The sequence below is a fragment of the Danio rerio genome, chromosome 17 (assembly GCF_052040795.2).
Source record: "Danio rerio strain M-AB ecotype USA chromosome 17, GRCz13ab, whole genome shotgun sequence".
Taxonomy (NCBI): Eukaryota; Metazoa; Chordata; class Actinopteri; order Cypriniformes; family Danionidae; genus Danio; species Danio rerio.
The window spans coordinates 29941014-29958003 of NC_141037.1; the positions used below are offsets into that span (position 1 = coordinate 29941014).

At 41.9% G+C, this 16990-nt stretch overlaps 1 protein-coding gene across 22 annotated transcripts in view; it reads left to right on the plus strand.

Moving 5' to 3' along the window:
* The window catches only part of mdga2a (MAM domain containing glycosylphosphatidylinositol anchor 2a), a 347889-nt gene that overhangs the window by 314048 nt on the left and 16851 nt on the right, over positions 1-16990 (plus strand). For 4 of the 22 annotated variants that reach the window (XM_087290648.1, XM_087290644.1, XM_087290645.1 and 1 more), the window contains one exon: positions 49-66. The exons of the other annotated variants lie outside the window; for them this stretch is intronic. In XM_087290648.1, the coding sequence (XP_087146774.1) occupies positions 49-66 (18 nt within the window). The remainder of the gene's footprint in view (positions 1-48; positions 67-16990) is intronic. 22 annotated transcript variants of the gene reach the window in all.

Consider the following 16990-nt stretch of genomic DNA (forward strand, 5'->3'; position numbering starts at 1 on the left):
TTCAGAGCTATAGATTGATCTTATTGTTTTGCTTTGTGCTTCTTAAAGAGGCGAGTCGGGACACAGGTAACGTATAGATCAAGTCACCTAAACCCTCCGTCTGTGGTGCCTGAACCCTTTCCCTCCTTTCTGGAAAACCAATCGTAATGCGGCAGTTTTATGACCTCACTAAAGGCCGGATGCACATGGGCACATTCATTAACTGAGCACAGCCTTCTGTTATCCAGCTTGCACAGCCCCACTGTCTGTGATATTAGAAGCTCTTTAAAGACTCTTTTAGAATTTAGATCTCATAGTGGACGTAAAATACTGTGGATAGTTTGACATGTCCTGGGGTTTGACATGCCTGAATTTATCCAAAAGTATTTCTCAGTAGTAAATGAATGCCCTTTACCCTCTTTCTGTTGTGTGATAATAGGAGATTTGCAAGAAATGACCGCCAAAACGCTGGAGCATTCACACACACATACACAAAAGATCTTTCTTTCGGCCATTATTTCATTTATTCCCCTCATAGTTTAATATTCAGAAGCTTTACTCATGTAATTTGAAGCCGGAAGACTGTACTTGTCAAGAAATGGAAAGCTAAAAAAAGAAAAGGAAATGAAAAAAAGACCTTTTAATCAAAATAACACATTTATTTTGATTAAAATAAGATAATTTATCTACAGCTGTGAAGGTTAACCTGTTACACTATTTATTTACCTGTTAATAATAGTGCACATTTAGTATATTATTTTATTATTTTTAAAATGTTTTTTAAATTATTTTAGGAGACATTTCAAATTGCATTATAATGACAAGGTTTGTACAAAGTGACCTACATTGCATTAAACATATTTTTTTCCGCCTGTGTGCAACTGCAGTGTATAATAAAAGTTAAAGGGCGATAGTTATTCAACCAAACTAAAGTAAATCATGTCATCATGTATTCACTCTCATATCATGTAACATGTACAACTTGCTTCCTTTTATTGAAAATACAAAATAATGATTTTAATGGCTTTAAACCTTTGCTAGTGGACATGAATTTGTCTATAATTGTTTCTAAAATGCCTTTTGCAGTGTTATAATTTTACATGTTTTTTAAAATAATAATTTTGCAAAAAAAAAAAAAAACAGGTCCAATTACAATTTCTCCCACCAAAAAAAAAAAAAAAAAAAATATATATATATATATATATATATATATATATATATATATATATATATATATATATATTTATTTATTCTTCCGTCTTATCATTATTTCATTCATGACCCTCATAGCTTAATATTCAGAAGCTTTACTCATGTAATTTGAAGCCCTAAGACTGTACTTGTCGAGTAATAGTACACTAAAAAAGAAAATGAAGTGTAAAATAAGACTTTTTAATCAAAATAACACATTTATTTTGATTAAAACAATTTAACTACTGCTGCAAAGGTTAACATGTTACACGATTTATATACCTGTTAATGATAGTGACCATTTATTATATTATTTTAATATTTTTTAATATTATATTTAAATTATTTTTTTGTCATTTTCAACGGCATTAGGATGAAAAAGTTTGTTTACAAACATGCATTTGGGAAATCTTTAACTACAAAATGACCTGCATTGCATTCAACATATTTTTTTTCCGCCTGTGTGCAACACCAGTGTATAATAAAAGTTAAAGGGCTATAGTTATTCAACCAAACAAAATTAAATCATGTCATCATGTATTTACTCTCATATTCTAAGATGTACAACTTGCTTTCTTCTATTGAATATACAATATAATTATTTCAAAGGCTTTAAACCTTTGCTGGTGGTAGTGGTGTAAAGTAACCACATACAAATACTCCAATTTCTGTACATGAATAGTTTTTTTCAGGAATTGTAATTTCCTTTTACAGAATTTTATCAGTGCTTTTACTCCTTTCCTTTAAACTGCAGTCACTACTTTATTTTTCTTGTCTATAGTGATTGGCCAAAGTAGAAAAATCTGTCCTGTTCAATCAAATCGCACATAGAAAGTAAATTGCATCATACTGAACAACCTTAAAGACATGGGCACTTTATAAATGCAGCAAATCCTTAAGAAGCATTAAAAATGTCCAAGGAGATGTCCAAAATCTTCACACACAATGACCCAGAGACTGGAGACTGTTTATACACTGCGTGTCACTAATGAAAAGATGAAGGATGTCAACTGTTTGATGACTGAAATCGCCAAACAGCCTTTAACAATCACTAAATGGAACAAATGAAGAACGGAAGGAAGTGCTGAATGAAGGAAGGGCTGAACAAGGAATGGAAGGAAGGACCAAACAAAGGAAGGAAGAACTGAACTAATGAAGGAAAGAAGGACCAACTGAATGAAGGAAAGGAATCAAGGAAGCACTGAACAATCTAAGGAACGAAGGAAGGAATTAATAAATGAACAAAGAACCAAATGAAGGAAGGAACAAAAGAATGAAGGAACTAATGAACAAACAAAGAAATGAAGGACAGAAAAAACAAACAATGGAGGGAAGGAATGAAGGAATGAATATTGGAAGATCACTAAAAGCGCTACAGAATGTTACGTTTACTCATCCCTGCACAAACTGCTACTTTTTACTTATACTTTGAGTAATCTTTACAACCGATACTTCTATTCTACTTGCATTAATTTTTTTGGGCAAGTAATGGTACTTTTACATGAGTATGAATTTTCAATACTCTTTCCACACTGGCCAGTGGACATTAATTTGTTCATAATTATTTCTGAAATGCTTTTTGCAGTGTCATACTTTCACACTTTTATAAAAATAAGAATTTTGCAAGAAAAAAACTCTTCCAATTACAATTTCTCACACCAAAAAATTATTATTCTTCCATCTGATCATTTCATTTATTCCCCTCATAGTTTATTCAGCAGCTTTACCCATGTGATATGAAGCCCTATGGCTCTACACGGTCTTTGTGTCAGGTAATGGAAATACCAGTGCTGAAAAATTGAAAATGTCTCATTCCATAACATCTCCCTGTCTGCTCTTGCGTTCTCCCTCAAGTCATTTTTGCCAAGAGCCTCATAGGAAAAGACCATCTGTATTGATGGGATGACTTTCACACCAGGAGCGCCTCCATCAAAGAGTCCAGCTTTCGCCACTGTGACATTATGCATTTTAATTGGCTCAAATAGCCTGGAGAAGGTGATAGCACAATCACACCAGTCACAATCCATATCCCCGCTTTCACAATAATACACTGGCATTTAAGCCTTCTGTAAATGCTTGAAGATGCTCTCTGTGTGGAGGCCTTCTGCTGCTGTCTAAAAATGCACATTTGTGTGTGCAGTTATGCATTTGGCAGCGGTTTATATTGATGTAAAGTTTCTTTCAGTTTGTGCTCAAAGGCAGTGGATTTTAATGTTTAATTTTTTGCCCAGAACTGAAAAACCAGTTGTAGTTTTTTTTACCCTTGTGTCTGTTTGACATTCTCTCTTAGAGTCATATTACATTACAAGTCATGTAGATTATTTTTGAACACGTTAAAACCGTATTAAACATTTGCGATAACAAAAATGGAAATAGTCCTTGTAAAACTGAATACATAAAACAAATATATAAAAAAATATAACACATAGTTTAATTTGTATTCTAAACCTAAAAGGAAGTAACCAAAACTAGAGAAAAAATTGTAAATATTTTACCATATATATATATATATATATATATATATATATATATATATATATATATATATATATATATATATATATATATATATATATATATATATATATATATATATATATACAAACACACACACACACACACACACACACACACACATATATACATACATACATACATACATATATATATATATATATATATATAAGTATGTATGTGTGTGTGTGTGTGTGTGTGTGTGTGTGTGTGTGTGTGTGTATATATATATATGTATACATAAAAATAATAATGAAAGACAAAACCACATCAAATTTTATTGCTCACTAAATATAGTGAACTAAAAATAAAACTAGCTAAATATGAAACTAATACTAGCATACAGTTACAATATTTGTCTCTCTTTTAAATATTTCCCAAATTGTTTAATGGAGCAAGGAAATTTAATCATATTTTTCTTCTGTAGAAAGTGTTTTTTGTTTTATTTCAGGCTAGAATAAAAGCAGTTTTAAATTTTTTTAAAAACATTTTAAGGTCAAAATTTGTAGCCCCTTTAAGCTATATATATTTTTCGATAGTCTACCAAACAAACAATCATTATACAGAAATTAGAGAAACAAATAAACAGGGGGCTAATAATTCAGGGGGGCTATTAATTCTGACTTCAACTGTATATTATATTATATTATATTATATTATATTATATTATATTATATTATATTATACTTTATTATTACTTTATTAATCAGGGGTCACCATTGCGGAATGAACCACCCACTTATCCAGCGTATGTTATATGTTATCTCTGGGAAACATACACACATACACACACACATACACTACGGACAATTTAGCCTACCCAATTCGGCTGTACCGCATGTCTTTGGACTGTGGGGGAAACCGGTGCACCCGGAGGAAACCCACACAAACACAGGGAGAACATGAAAACAGAAACATGCAAAACAGAAACGTAAACTGAGCCAAGGTTTGAACCAGTGACCCAGCGACCTTCTTGCTGTGAAGCGACAGCACTAACTACTGCGCCACTGCTTCGCCCTATATTATATTATATTATATTATATTATATTATATTATATTATATTATATTATATTATATTATATTATATTATATTATATTATATTATATTATATTATATTATATTATATTATATTATCAGATCTTTAAACGCATCACATTGAAGGAGATTACATTACATTTTCCTGTCATGTACAACATTAATTATTTTTTAATATTAAGGGTTTATTGTTATTCACTTAAAACTGAAAATTATACTTCTTTGCTCACATTTTGTTTTAAATATATACAGCTCCATGTAACTTACTTCAGCTGAACACAAAAAACTTTACTGAGAATAGCAGTATTCATAATATATAATTAAATAGAAATGTATAAGTGTTTTTGTCCGTACAATTCACGATTCACAACTCAATACGATTTAATGTTGTTGACCTTCGTTACAGTATATGAATAAAAACAGTTATGGATTGGACAAATGATTACAGAACTCAATTCCTGAGCTTTGTATAAGATGTGTGTTTATTTTAGTTCACTGAATGGTCCAGAATCAGCCATTCCCTTGCCATTTCAATATATTTTCCCCTCTATTTCCAACACTTGGTAATAATTTTTATTGGCAAGGCTCGCAACCTGTGGCAAAGGTTGCCCAGTATTCGTTAAGACTTTGAATGGCTGCAGTTCAAATTTTTGCGCAGACAGTGCCAGACAAATTAACAAGCCACCAAGAAGAATTGATGGACTGTGTCATTCGGTATCATTCTATAAAGCCCTTATTCACCATATAAACTTGCTGCTGCCTGTAGATTGCTTTGGAAAGCCACCAACTGGCAGCTATTTATGAGCCTTTTCCGCGAACACAAACAGGCTGAGAGGACATTGCTAACAAGCTATTATAATTGTATTGTCAAACAGTTAGCACACCTCACCACGACTTCACTATACACTCCTCGTAAATAGCATTATTTGTTTGTTTAGTTGTGTACCGCCGATGATAATATTACTAATAATGATCGACTACAGGTCATTTAAATGCTAATGTAAACGTTGTAGCAAAATGGATGAATATGAAGTATGCTGATGAGGACGCATGTATGATTCTACTCATTAATTTTTTATAGCCTTTTGATTATGCGTGGGATGCATTGCTTGGACTCAGTGATTACATTTTATTTCTGAAACGCCTGTGGGTTTTTGCATGGGTATCGCAAAGCTCGCTCTTTACGATAAGACAACATGGCGTGTGTATCTAGCCTGAATTACATTACCGCAAATAATTCCTCAGCTCTGCACTTTTCGGCTGTTATCCGACTTGTTCAAATGAAAGGCCTGAATATGGTTAGGATTCACCTTAAAGCTTGCCTTTGAGCAGGACGGCAGCGAATCCTCTCCGAACACTGGCTCTAATTGCTTGTGTGTTTAATGATGTTGACGTTTTGCTTTTGCCTCCTGCTCCAATAGCTCTAATTGTACTTTTACAGGGACGGAGGAAGAGAGAAAGGAAAAGGGAGAGAGAATGTGGAGCCCATCAATTTAGAGAGTGTGTGTTAATGCGGCACGTGTTTCCAAATATGCAACATCTGTTTGGTTTAAGCAATGCAGCCTCTCCTCCTTACCCCATTTAGAAACAGCTGGGCGGTTTACAGAAAGGGAACTGTAACCTTCATGGAATAATTAGCTTCTAAATTGCGATTTTGCAATGGGGAAAAACAGCTAGTCTTAAATTGCGAACATCAAATGTGAGCAGTGTTCGCATGACACACAATGATTGTGTCTTTTTTTTTAAGCAATGATGTTTAGTAACAAGAAATATACTCATGAGATGTGCACTATATACAACATCTCATATAAAGTGTTTTGTAAGATTGGTGAAGTTGATTAAAAAAACTGTTGTGGTATTAATAAGTTGGTAAATATGTTTTATTATTAGGATTCTATTTTTTTACTTCATTTAAAACGTGTATACTGCATTAAAGATATATAAAAAATAAATTTTAAAGTAATATGGATTCTGTAAGCATTATAATGTATTTTAATTAGAAAAATTAGAAGATGCAGGCACTGTTTCATGATTGATTTGAATCATAAAGCATAAAAACAGCATGAAACAGGGAAGGGAAACATTTATTTATTTTTTATAAAGACTCCTGACTACTAATGATTCAAGAAAACATTGGGTGCGTCTCAGGGAACTCAATAGTTCAGTAGTTGGGGCACTGAGTCGGGAAGCCTATCTTTTAAAGTTCTTTCTTATTTACAAATTCTTACAGTTCACTGAAATATTCGGTCCCTGAAAATCAGAGAGCATTGATGATCACTCTACTGCCTTAACGCTGGGGTTCTCAATTCCAGTCCTTGTGACTCCTCGCCCTGCACATTTTATATGTCTCTCTTATTCTCTCAACACACAAGGATCAGATCATGGATCTCTCTGTTAACGAGTTGATGATCTGATTCAGGTGGCTGTTTCTCAATATGTTCTACAGCGATCTTGCGTCCTCATGTTCTCATGTAGCGTCATCATCAACCATCAAAGTTCAGTTCCAAAACTCAATACTCACAAGAACAGAGGACGCGTTAATGTTCCAGGATGTATTTTCGATATTGAGGACGCATCGATGCAGACTTGAGTGCAAAACTCACTCGAGAAGTCCCAGAAGTCATTACGCCTGAATAAAGGAGAAGCACAGCATTTTATATATACTTATTATTAAAGTTTGGAGATTTAACTTATTTAGCTCAGAAGTTTCCTTAAATGAAATGATGAAAGTAAACATTGTCATGAAAATCTTAATAAAGGCATAAACACATTAAGGGTGTTTATTTGTTAAAAAAAAAAAAAAAAAGTTTTATTTGTATTGTGCAAAGTATACTTGTAAGATTTTTATGCAAAACAATAAATTGTTGTATAAATGCTGTAATGTTTAAATAATTTTCCATTAAAAACGTGTGAAGGTCATGTGAAATACATGACCATCAGGAAGAACCAGGGAAGAATGCAGCATCTCATTTCTAACAGGACCTGTTCTGTGTTCTCGTGGTCTCCCGAGTTTGTTCTTGCAAGGTGACTTGACAAGACAGGTCTCCATAAGAACACAAGTCCGTTCTGCGTTCGTGGAATTTAGAAACAGCCGATCACTCTACTCCCTAAACACAGGGGTTCTCCATTCCGGTCCACAGGACTCCCCACCCTGCAGATTTTGTATATCTTTCGTATTTGACACCCAAGGATCAAATCATGAATCTCTCTGTTAACGAGTTGATGATTTGATTCAGGTGGCTGTTTCTTAATATGTGTCCTTCAGTGATCTTGCGTTCTGGTGTTCTCGTGTAATGTCATCATCAGCTGCCAAAGTTCAGTTCCAAAACTCAAGAACGGAGGATAAGTTCCCGGATGTGTTCTTGATATTGAGGATGCGTGGTGCAGACTTGAGCGCAAAACACACTTAAGAATAAAGGGGCTGAATGTAGAGGTGAGAAGCACAGCATTTTATACCAGTTTATTATTAAAATTCTGGAGTTTATTATTTATCTCAGGAGTTTTCCTAAATGAGACTGTGAAAGTAAACATTACCATGAAAATCTTAAAAGAGGCATAAACACATAAAAGGTGTTTATTTGCTGAAACCAATATTAAAATTGTGTAATTTGTATTGTGCAAAGTATATTTATAGTGTTTTTGTGCATGTTATATATTGAAAAAGAGAAAACGTTCGAGGTTACTAAAGTAACCCTTCGTTCCCCGAGGAGGGGAACGGAAGCACTATAAGTGGATTTGATTGTAAAATCCACGCATTGGGAGGTTCGGTTCAGAAGCTATTCGTCTGAAAGAGTATTGAACGGGCCAATTAAGAATGAATTGGCAGCGCAAGCCTGCGCAGGTGAGCGGCATAAGCAATCAACTGAGTATATAAGCTCACCTGGCGCAGCAGACGCTATCCTTTTTAAGCTGAAGAGACTTTCAACAGCTAAGGGACAGTCATTATGGCGACGGAGTATAGTGCTTCCGTTCCCCTCCTCGGGGAACGAAGGGTTACTTTAGTAACCTCGAACGTTCCCCTTCGGGGGGAACTTCAGCACTATAAGTGGATTTGATTGTAAAATCCACGCATTGGGAGCCCATTGAAAGCGCCATAATGACTGCACCTTACCAACACCCCCGATGAGGAGATAGTCAAGCAAGTGTGACGCACCCACATCATGGGGGGCGCGGTCCTCCAACGTGTCCCTGGCCCTAATTTATCCTACTTCAACAGAAGTTTTACGGATTTAGATATATTTTTTGGGAAGTCGTGAGCATCTAGATAATTCTAGGAAAATACGACAGTACGTTGGGAAGCGTGCAATCCCGATAGGGAGGACGCTGCGGAGGCCATCCGTTACCCAAGGGGGGATAGATGGCAGAATTTACATATGGACTAGCCCTAAAAAGGGGGAGTACGCATAGCAAAAGAGTGGTTAGCGGGGAGGGAAGACACGGGTCCGCCCATGGGGGGGGGACTTAACCGTGGCTGAATAAGCATATGGGATCGCCTAGTGGGGACCACGCATAGCAGGCACCTTTACCCAAAACGCGGGCTGACCAGCGGGCAGACCTACAACGTAGTGGGCCAGCAAGTGACTCCTCCGCTGAGTCAGTGCTGGGGGCCACGGAGGAATCTGCAGGGCTCACCTGACGGGGAACTTTACTGACAGATAAAAAGGCGCACGTATCTCCGTGTTAGGGAAAATGGCGCAGCAAGCATGTTTCAACACCCTACCGAATTGTTTCCTCAATCACCAAGGGTTACCTAATACCCTTGAGGAAACCGGCTCCACTCGCAGATTGTAAAACCTTGCAAATGTGTTGGGTGTCACCCAGCCCGCAGCTCTACAGATGTCTGTTAGAGGGGCGCCGCGTGCGCGCGCTCGAGAGGATGCGAAGCTCCGAGTGGAGTGCGCACGCGCTCTCGGGGGACGCGGCTCATCTCGGCTCTGATAGTGAAAGAAGGCATCCACAATCTAGTGGGAACTTATTTCGGTACGGCACTTCCCTGCTGCCGACCGCTATAACAGACGAAGAGCTGCTCAGATGATCTAAACTCTGAGTGCGGTCCGGATAATACGCAAAACGCGAACTGGACAATAAATAAGGGCTGGGTCTGCCTCCTCCGAGGGCAGCGCTTGCAGGCTCACTACCTCGTATTAAAACGGAGTGGTAGGAACCTTGGGCACATATCGCGGGCGGGGTCTCATACGTGAGAGAAGCCAGCCCAATTACAGGCACGAGTCACTGACCGAAAAATGCCTCCGGGTCCCCGACCCTCTAATCGATATCAACGCGACCAGCAGAGCTGTCTTCAGGGACAGAAAATACTGAGTCGAGGATCGAAGGGATCTGACGCGGCTTGTGTAGCGAGGGCGAGATCCTAAGAGGGCATGAGAGGGGGCGGGGTGGATTAATTCGCTTAACGCCCCTGAGGAACCGGATGATGAGGTTATGCGTTCCCACGGTGCTGCCAGCCACCGCGTTATGAGAGCGGAGATGGCAGCCACGTAACCTTGAGTGTGGAGGGCGACAGCCTGCTCTCCAACTTCTCTCGGCGTAAAGAAAGCACAACGCTGATCTGGCAAATTACGGGGGTCTTCTCAGCGAGAGACACACCATTCAGTGAATAGACTTCACGTCAGGGCATAGGCGCGCTCGGGGAGGGGGCTCTAGCCCGAGTGACGGTATTAGCCACCGCAATCGGAGGTTACCTAAGTCTTCCTCGCGTCTAAAAATCTCTTCAAAGATCGGCGAGGGTGCCAGGTGGTGCCCTGTCCCTGAGAGAGTAGGTGCTCTCTCGAAGGGACTGCCAGGGGAGGGCTATCGCGAGGGAGAGCTCTGACATCCAGGTCCGGTTGAGCCAGAGGGGCGCAACCAGCAACCTGTTCCTCGTCCTCCCTGACCATGCACAGTAACTGCGCGAGCAGGCTCACTGGGGGGAAACGCGTATTGCGCGTGCCCCGAGGCCAGCTGTAAGCCAGTGCATCCGTGCCGAGAGCACTCGGTCAGGGAAAGAACAACTGGCAATGAGCGATCTCGGGGGAAGCAACAGATCGATCTGGGCTTCCCCGAATCGCGCCCATATCAGCTGAACAGACTCGGGGTGGAGTCTCCATTCTCCAGGACGCAAGGCTGCCGTGAGAGCGCATCGGCTGCACGGTTGAGCTTGCCTGAATATGAATGGCGTGCAGCGATTTCAGCCGCGGATGACTCCAGAGGAGCAGACGGCGGGCGAGCTGAGACATGCGGCGAGAGCGCATACCCCCTATACGGCTGATATACGCCACCGCCGCCGTACTGTCCGTCCTGACCAGCACGTGTTGCCGCTCCAACACCGGAAAAAAACGGTGGAGAGCGGGGAACACTGCCAACAGCTCCAGGCGATATGCCAATGCAACTGGGTACCTTTCCACAGGTCCGCAGCCGCATGCCCGCAACGCACAGCCCCCCAGCCCGTGTTGGAAGCGTCTGCTGAAACGACAACAAGACTGGACGCCTGTTCTAGAGACACCCAGGCCTGTAGGAACGAGGGGTCGCTCCAAGGGCTGAGGGCGCGGCGACACAGCGCAGTAACAGAGACTCGGTGTGCGCGCGCGTGCCATGCGCGTCTGGGGACTCGATCGTGAAGCCAGTGCTGAAGTGGTCTCATATAGAATAATCCGAGCGGCATGAAGCGGCTGCGGATGCCATATGCCCCAGGAGCCTCTGAAATTGTTTCAGTGGGACCACTATTTTACTGTCGAGCTCTCTCAGACAGTACAGCATCAGCTGAGCGCGCTCTCCGGAGAGGCGCGCTGCCATGGTGACCGAGTCCAGCTCCAGCCCGAGAGAAGAGATCCTCTGCACGGGGGCGAGTTTGCTCTTTTCTCGGTTGACCTGAAACCCCCACAGGTGGAAGTGCCAGAGCACTTTGTCTCTGTGCATAATCAACTCTGTGCATAATCAAAAGAGAGGGCAATTCAGCCAGTCGTAAAGAAATTGAGTATGCAGATGCCCGCGAGCCGAAGGGGCGCTGAGGCACCCTCCGCGGGCTTGGTGAGGACCCGCGGAGACAGAGAGAGCCCGAAGGGGAGGGCTTTGTATTGCCAAGCTCGACCTTCAAACGCAAACCGCAGAAACTGTCGGTGGCGAGGAAGAGTGGAGACATGGAAATACGCGTCCATCAGGTCTAATGCTGCAGACCAACCCAGAGGACGAACGCACCGGAGGATGCGCTTCTGCGTGAGCATTCTGAACGGCAGCTTGTGCAGGCAGCGGTTCAAAACGCGCAGATCTAGGATTGGCCGTGACCCACCGCTCTTTTTGGGCACGATGAAGCGTGGGCTGTAAAACCCGCTCTCCATCTCGGCTGGAGGGAGCGGCTCGATTGCATCCTTCGCCAGGAGGACAGCAATCTCCTCTCGCAAGACAGGGGCGGACAGGGGGCTGACCCTGGTGAATACACACCCGTGACTTGGGGGGCCGTTTCGCGAACTGAATCGCATAGCCGAGTCTGATTGTGCGTATGAGCCACCGCGAAGAGCTGGCCCGCGCTAACCAGGCAGGCAGAGCTCTCGCTAATGGACTCATCGCTACAATCGCTGACGTACCAGCAGTGGGGCAGCGCGGAGTGGGTGTGCTGATCCGGGAAGCTCGCGGGTCCCACGGAAAAGCTGGAGGTGAGATATTTGCTCTCACTCCAAACCCGAGCTCCGGAGGGGAGGCTCGAGGGGTGGGAGAAAGGAGACCGTCCTCCCAGCGCTCGTGAGCCACTGGCGAAACGCACCGAATCTGCAAGCTAGAAAGCATAGCGTCCCAGACTGGCAGATTTCGGGCTGTCACATCTGGGGAAGTGAAAAGTGCCCTTTCATAATGTTTTCATGGCAGTAAAAAGTGCCGTTGGAAATGGGGCCCCGCCCTCCAGCGGGGAAAGAGCAAGTTCCCTCTTCTCCAGATGGCCTGTCCCAGGGGCGCTTCGCGGTCCGTTGCCGGACTTAGCGGCGTTCTGGGCAGGGGGGCTGCCTGCTTCCGAGGTGCCCGACGCGCTCGCTTCGCCTTAGGCGTGTGCGGGGGCGGAGCAGCTCTCGTAGGCGGGCGCCTTCGGCGAGGAGCAGGTATGAATGGCACGGCGGGCGGAGCGGGCTACGGACCGCCGATAAGACATCACCCACCAACTGCTCTCTCACCGCCTTGAATTCCTGGGTGAATTCACAGACAGTGTCGCCGAACCTGGCTGGGGATATGGGGAAGTCAAGAAAGCGGACTTTGTCGACTTTGCGCATATCAGCCAGGGGTGGCGCTCCTGGACCACTAATGTGGACATCGTCCTCCCCAACGCACACGCAGCGGACTCAGTAGTCCGAAGAGCTAAGTCGGCGGCGGTGCGAAGCTCGTAAGCCTGGGTTGGACCCACCCTCGTGCAGCTCGGCCAGCGCCTGCGCTTGGTAGCGCTGGTAGGTGGCTATCGCATGCAAGGCGGAAGCAGCCTGGCCCGCAGCTATGTAAGCTCTAGCTCCGAGGGAGGTAGATAACTTACAGGCTTTGGATGGGAGACGAGGCGGACCCCGCCAAGAAGAGGCGCCGCGCGGATTTACCGCCATCGCGCACTCAACCTGAGGAATCGCCACATACCCCCTGGCTGTTCCACCGTCAAGAGTGGTTAGGGTGGAGGAACACGCAGCACGAGCAGAAAAAAGTGCTTTACAAGACCGCGTGAGCCTACTGTGCACCTCCGGGAAGAAGGGAACGCCCCTCTAGTCGGTCCGGCCGCGGAGCTGGGGGATAAACCATCTCCAACCCACGGCCGAAGCAGCCCGGGAAAGCACGGCTAACATGTCCGTTTCAGGATCCGTAGTGACAGCGCTCACCAGCCCGAAGGGGGCGAGCGGGTCTGGATCATCATCGGACAATGAAAGCCCACCCTCCGATGCCGCGGTGGACATCTGGTCTCCGGTGTCATCGGGCGTAAGGGCTACCATCTGTTAGACGGATCGCTTCCTCCGCCCGAAGCTTGGATGGAGCGCTTAGAGGAGCGGGAGGTCCGCGGGCCCGTGGGCGACGGATTATCTCTCGCTGAAACCCTCAGATCTGCCCGAGTGCCCGCTGCAGAGCAGGGGACAACTGGGGTGGTTCGCCTTTTTGCAAAGGCTAACCGCGATCTTGCGCAACAGTCATGGCATCGCGATGACGACATGAACTGCCCGCGAGCAGCGCATTAACATGCTGGACCCCCAGACATGTAACACAGTGCCCGCGCCCATCATCCGAGGACAGGAAACCACCGCATCCAGAAACGCACAGTCGGAGCGCCGTCCTGATAAGGACGTGCTGCACGACTGTGTTGCTCTTTCTGTGAAGTTTGCAACTTTATACGCACCGCTCTGGAGGACCGGACCCAAAGAACGCCAGGCAAGGGAGAAACCCAGCTCGACCGTCTGCCACTGCGTGTACACACTCTGGACCGGGAGAATGCTCTCGTTCGCTCAGAATCGCTGGTCACAGCAGGAGGAACCCTCATCGACTCGATCAGAAAGTCTCTGAAGCGAAAAGGATAGCGTCTGCTGCGCCAGGTGAGCTTATATACTCAGTTGATTGCTTATGCCGCTCACCTGCGCAGGCTTGCGCTGCCAATTCATTCTTAATTGGCCCGTTCAATACTCTTTCAGACGAATAGCTTCTGAACCGAACCTCCCAATGCGTGGATTTTACAATCAAATCCACTTATAGTGCTGAAGTTCCCCCCGAAGGGGAACAATAAATCATATGTACTGTAATGTTTAAATAATTCCCTGTTAAAAATGTGTGAAGGGCATGTGACCATCAGGAAGAGTGTATCTCATTTCTCAGAGGACGCGTTCCTGTGGTTCTGTCCGTCTGGTCTCCCGAGTTCGTTCTTCTGAAATTACCTGGCAAGAACATTCTTCACAAGAATGGAAGTCAGTTCTCTGCATTCTTGGAATTGAGAAACAGCCAGGTTTTTTTAGTAAGAAAGACTTAAAAATTTGCAAGGCGGGGGGTCCCGAGGACCGGAATTAAAAACCACTGCCTTAATGAAAGTTCAGAAGCACAAAACATGAATCACGTTAACCAAATCATCAAACATAACAAAAAACTTTTTTCTTAAAAGTAACTGTTATTTATTAATATTTAACATTAACAAGCAGCTAGAAAAGTTACAAATATATTTTAAATGATGCTGTATATGAAACAATCAACTTATTTTGCTAAATTGTACATTTAAAAATGTAAAATGAATTAACAATATCAGCTGTGCTGCTTTTATAAACTCCAGGACATTCTCATGTCACACTCAGAGTCCCAATGTGTAGTGAACTAAGATCACTGTCTTTACCAGATCCTGAGTTCCTGTACATGACCTCAGGAGCTGGAGCAATGATTGAGATGCACCTCTTAATAACAGGCAGAGCAGCAGCCATTTGGTTGTAAATGTTCCACCCTTTTTCATTGCTCTTACTCTTGTCCAACCATTTAAATGATTACAACTTAAGCTAAGATGACAAATGCTGTTTCAAACTTGAAGATATCCTACATCTGATACAATATTTCACACAAGTTTACTTCACACAACACCTCCACAGGCGTCGACTTGCTAACATCTCGTCTTTCGTGACAACATCCTCCTTTTCCCCTCGAGGCTGCAATTCCCCTGACACTTCCCATCATTCACTCATTCATTCATTTGTAAACTCTGCGTACGTAAACAGACGTTTGATAATTGATTCCCCTTCTTTTCCTCTCCTGTCAACTTCTTACTTTTTTCCATTTGTATCATCGGTTTGGTGTGGATTTGTTCCCCCTGCAGTTCACAAAGCAGACATTTACACTGACAACCCCTTGTGAACATCTGCTGTGCTTGTGCTAATCTCTCTCATTATACAAGCCTGATCAAATGCCAGAACCGATGCCACTTTTCCGGCCCAGACGGCGACTGACACACTGTACTTCTTTAACAACTTGAGAGACACATATTGATGTTTAGCTTAACTCCTAGGCATCCTTATTTTTCTCTTGGACAGCTTATTTTTAGGGATCTTTTTGACTTGGTTATTGTAAACAGCATACATTTTGGCAATTTTTTTTTATTTCTATTGAAATTCAGTGATGGGGAATGTTACTTTTAAAAGTAATGCATTACAATATTGAGTTACTCCCTAAAAAGTAATTAGTTATGTTAATGTGTTGCATTACTTTTTAGTTGTTCTATTACTTAACATGCTGAGGCTTGATCTATTTCAGAACTTGTTTTTTTTTTTCTTTTTTCTTTTTTACTAGAGAAGCTCTGCAATTAACAATACAATGCATATCCTACACCTACATTTACCTTTGAAAAAATGTACACATTTACATATGAAAAAAACTATTTTAGGATAATGTTGTTTGAGAACTTCCTGGCCCCCGAGCTTTACATGCTGTATATACAGATTATTGAAAGTCTAAATGTGTTTTCTACATTTGTACTATTTGTCTTTAATGTTCATTGAGACAATCACCTTCTCCTTTTTTTTCAATGAGTTCAAACTAATAAAAAAATTTGCTAAATTGACTGCATGAACTAAAAAGCAACTCGCGTTACATTTTCAAAAAGTTACTTAAATATTTTTTTTTTTTTTAAAGAAAATTAATAAGCAATATTATTACTTGTAACTTGATACCCCGATTGGGCTGTATTTCACCCCAATTTAAGCAAAAAGTACCTATTCTCTCACACTTAACAGTCATGCTTAAATAGTCCTCCATTTTGTTGGCAAGGCTTCAGAATATGTATCCACTACCGAAATCATTGTATGAGAAATCGTCAAAAGTTTGGGGTCAGAAAGATTTGTAAATGTTTTAAAATAAGCTTCTCCTGCTCATCAAGGCTGAATTTATTTAATCAAAAATACAGTACAAATTGTAAAATTGTGAAAAGTTATTGCACTATAAAATAACTGTTAAATAGTAGTTTATCATTTAAATTAAATCATTTATTCCAGTGATTTTAAAGGTGAATTTTCAGCTTCATTACTCTGGTCTTCAGAGTAATAATTTTAATTGAAACTACATACAATAAGAAAGCAGTTTTTTTAAGTTTTGATAAATATTTAACGATTTAACATGTTTTTATATTCAATAAATGCCTCCTTGATGAACAGAATAATTTTCTAAAAAAAAAAACATGAAAAAAACTGACCCCAAACTTTAGACCGTTAGTGCATATATAGTAATTTATATATATACAGTTGAAGTCAGAATTATTAGCCCCCTTTTGATTTTTTTAAATTTTTTAAATATTTCCCAAATTA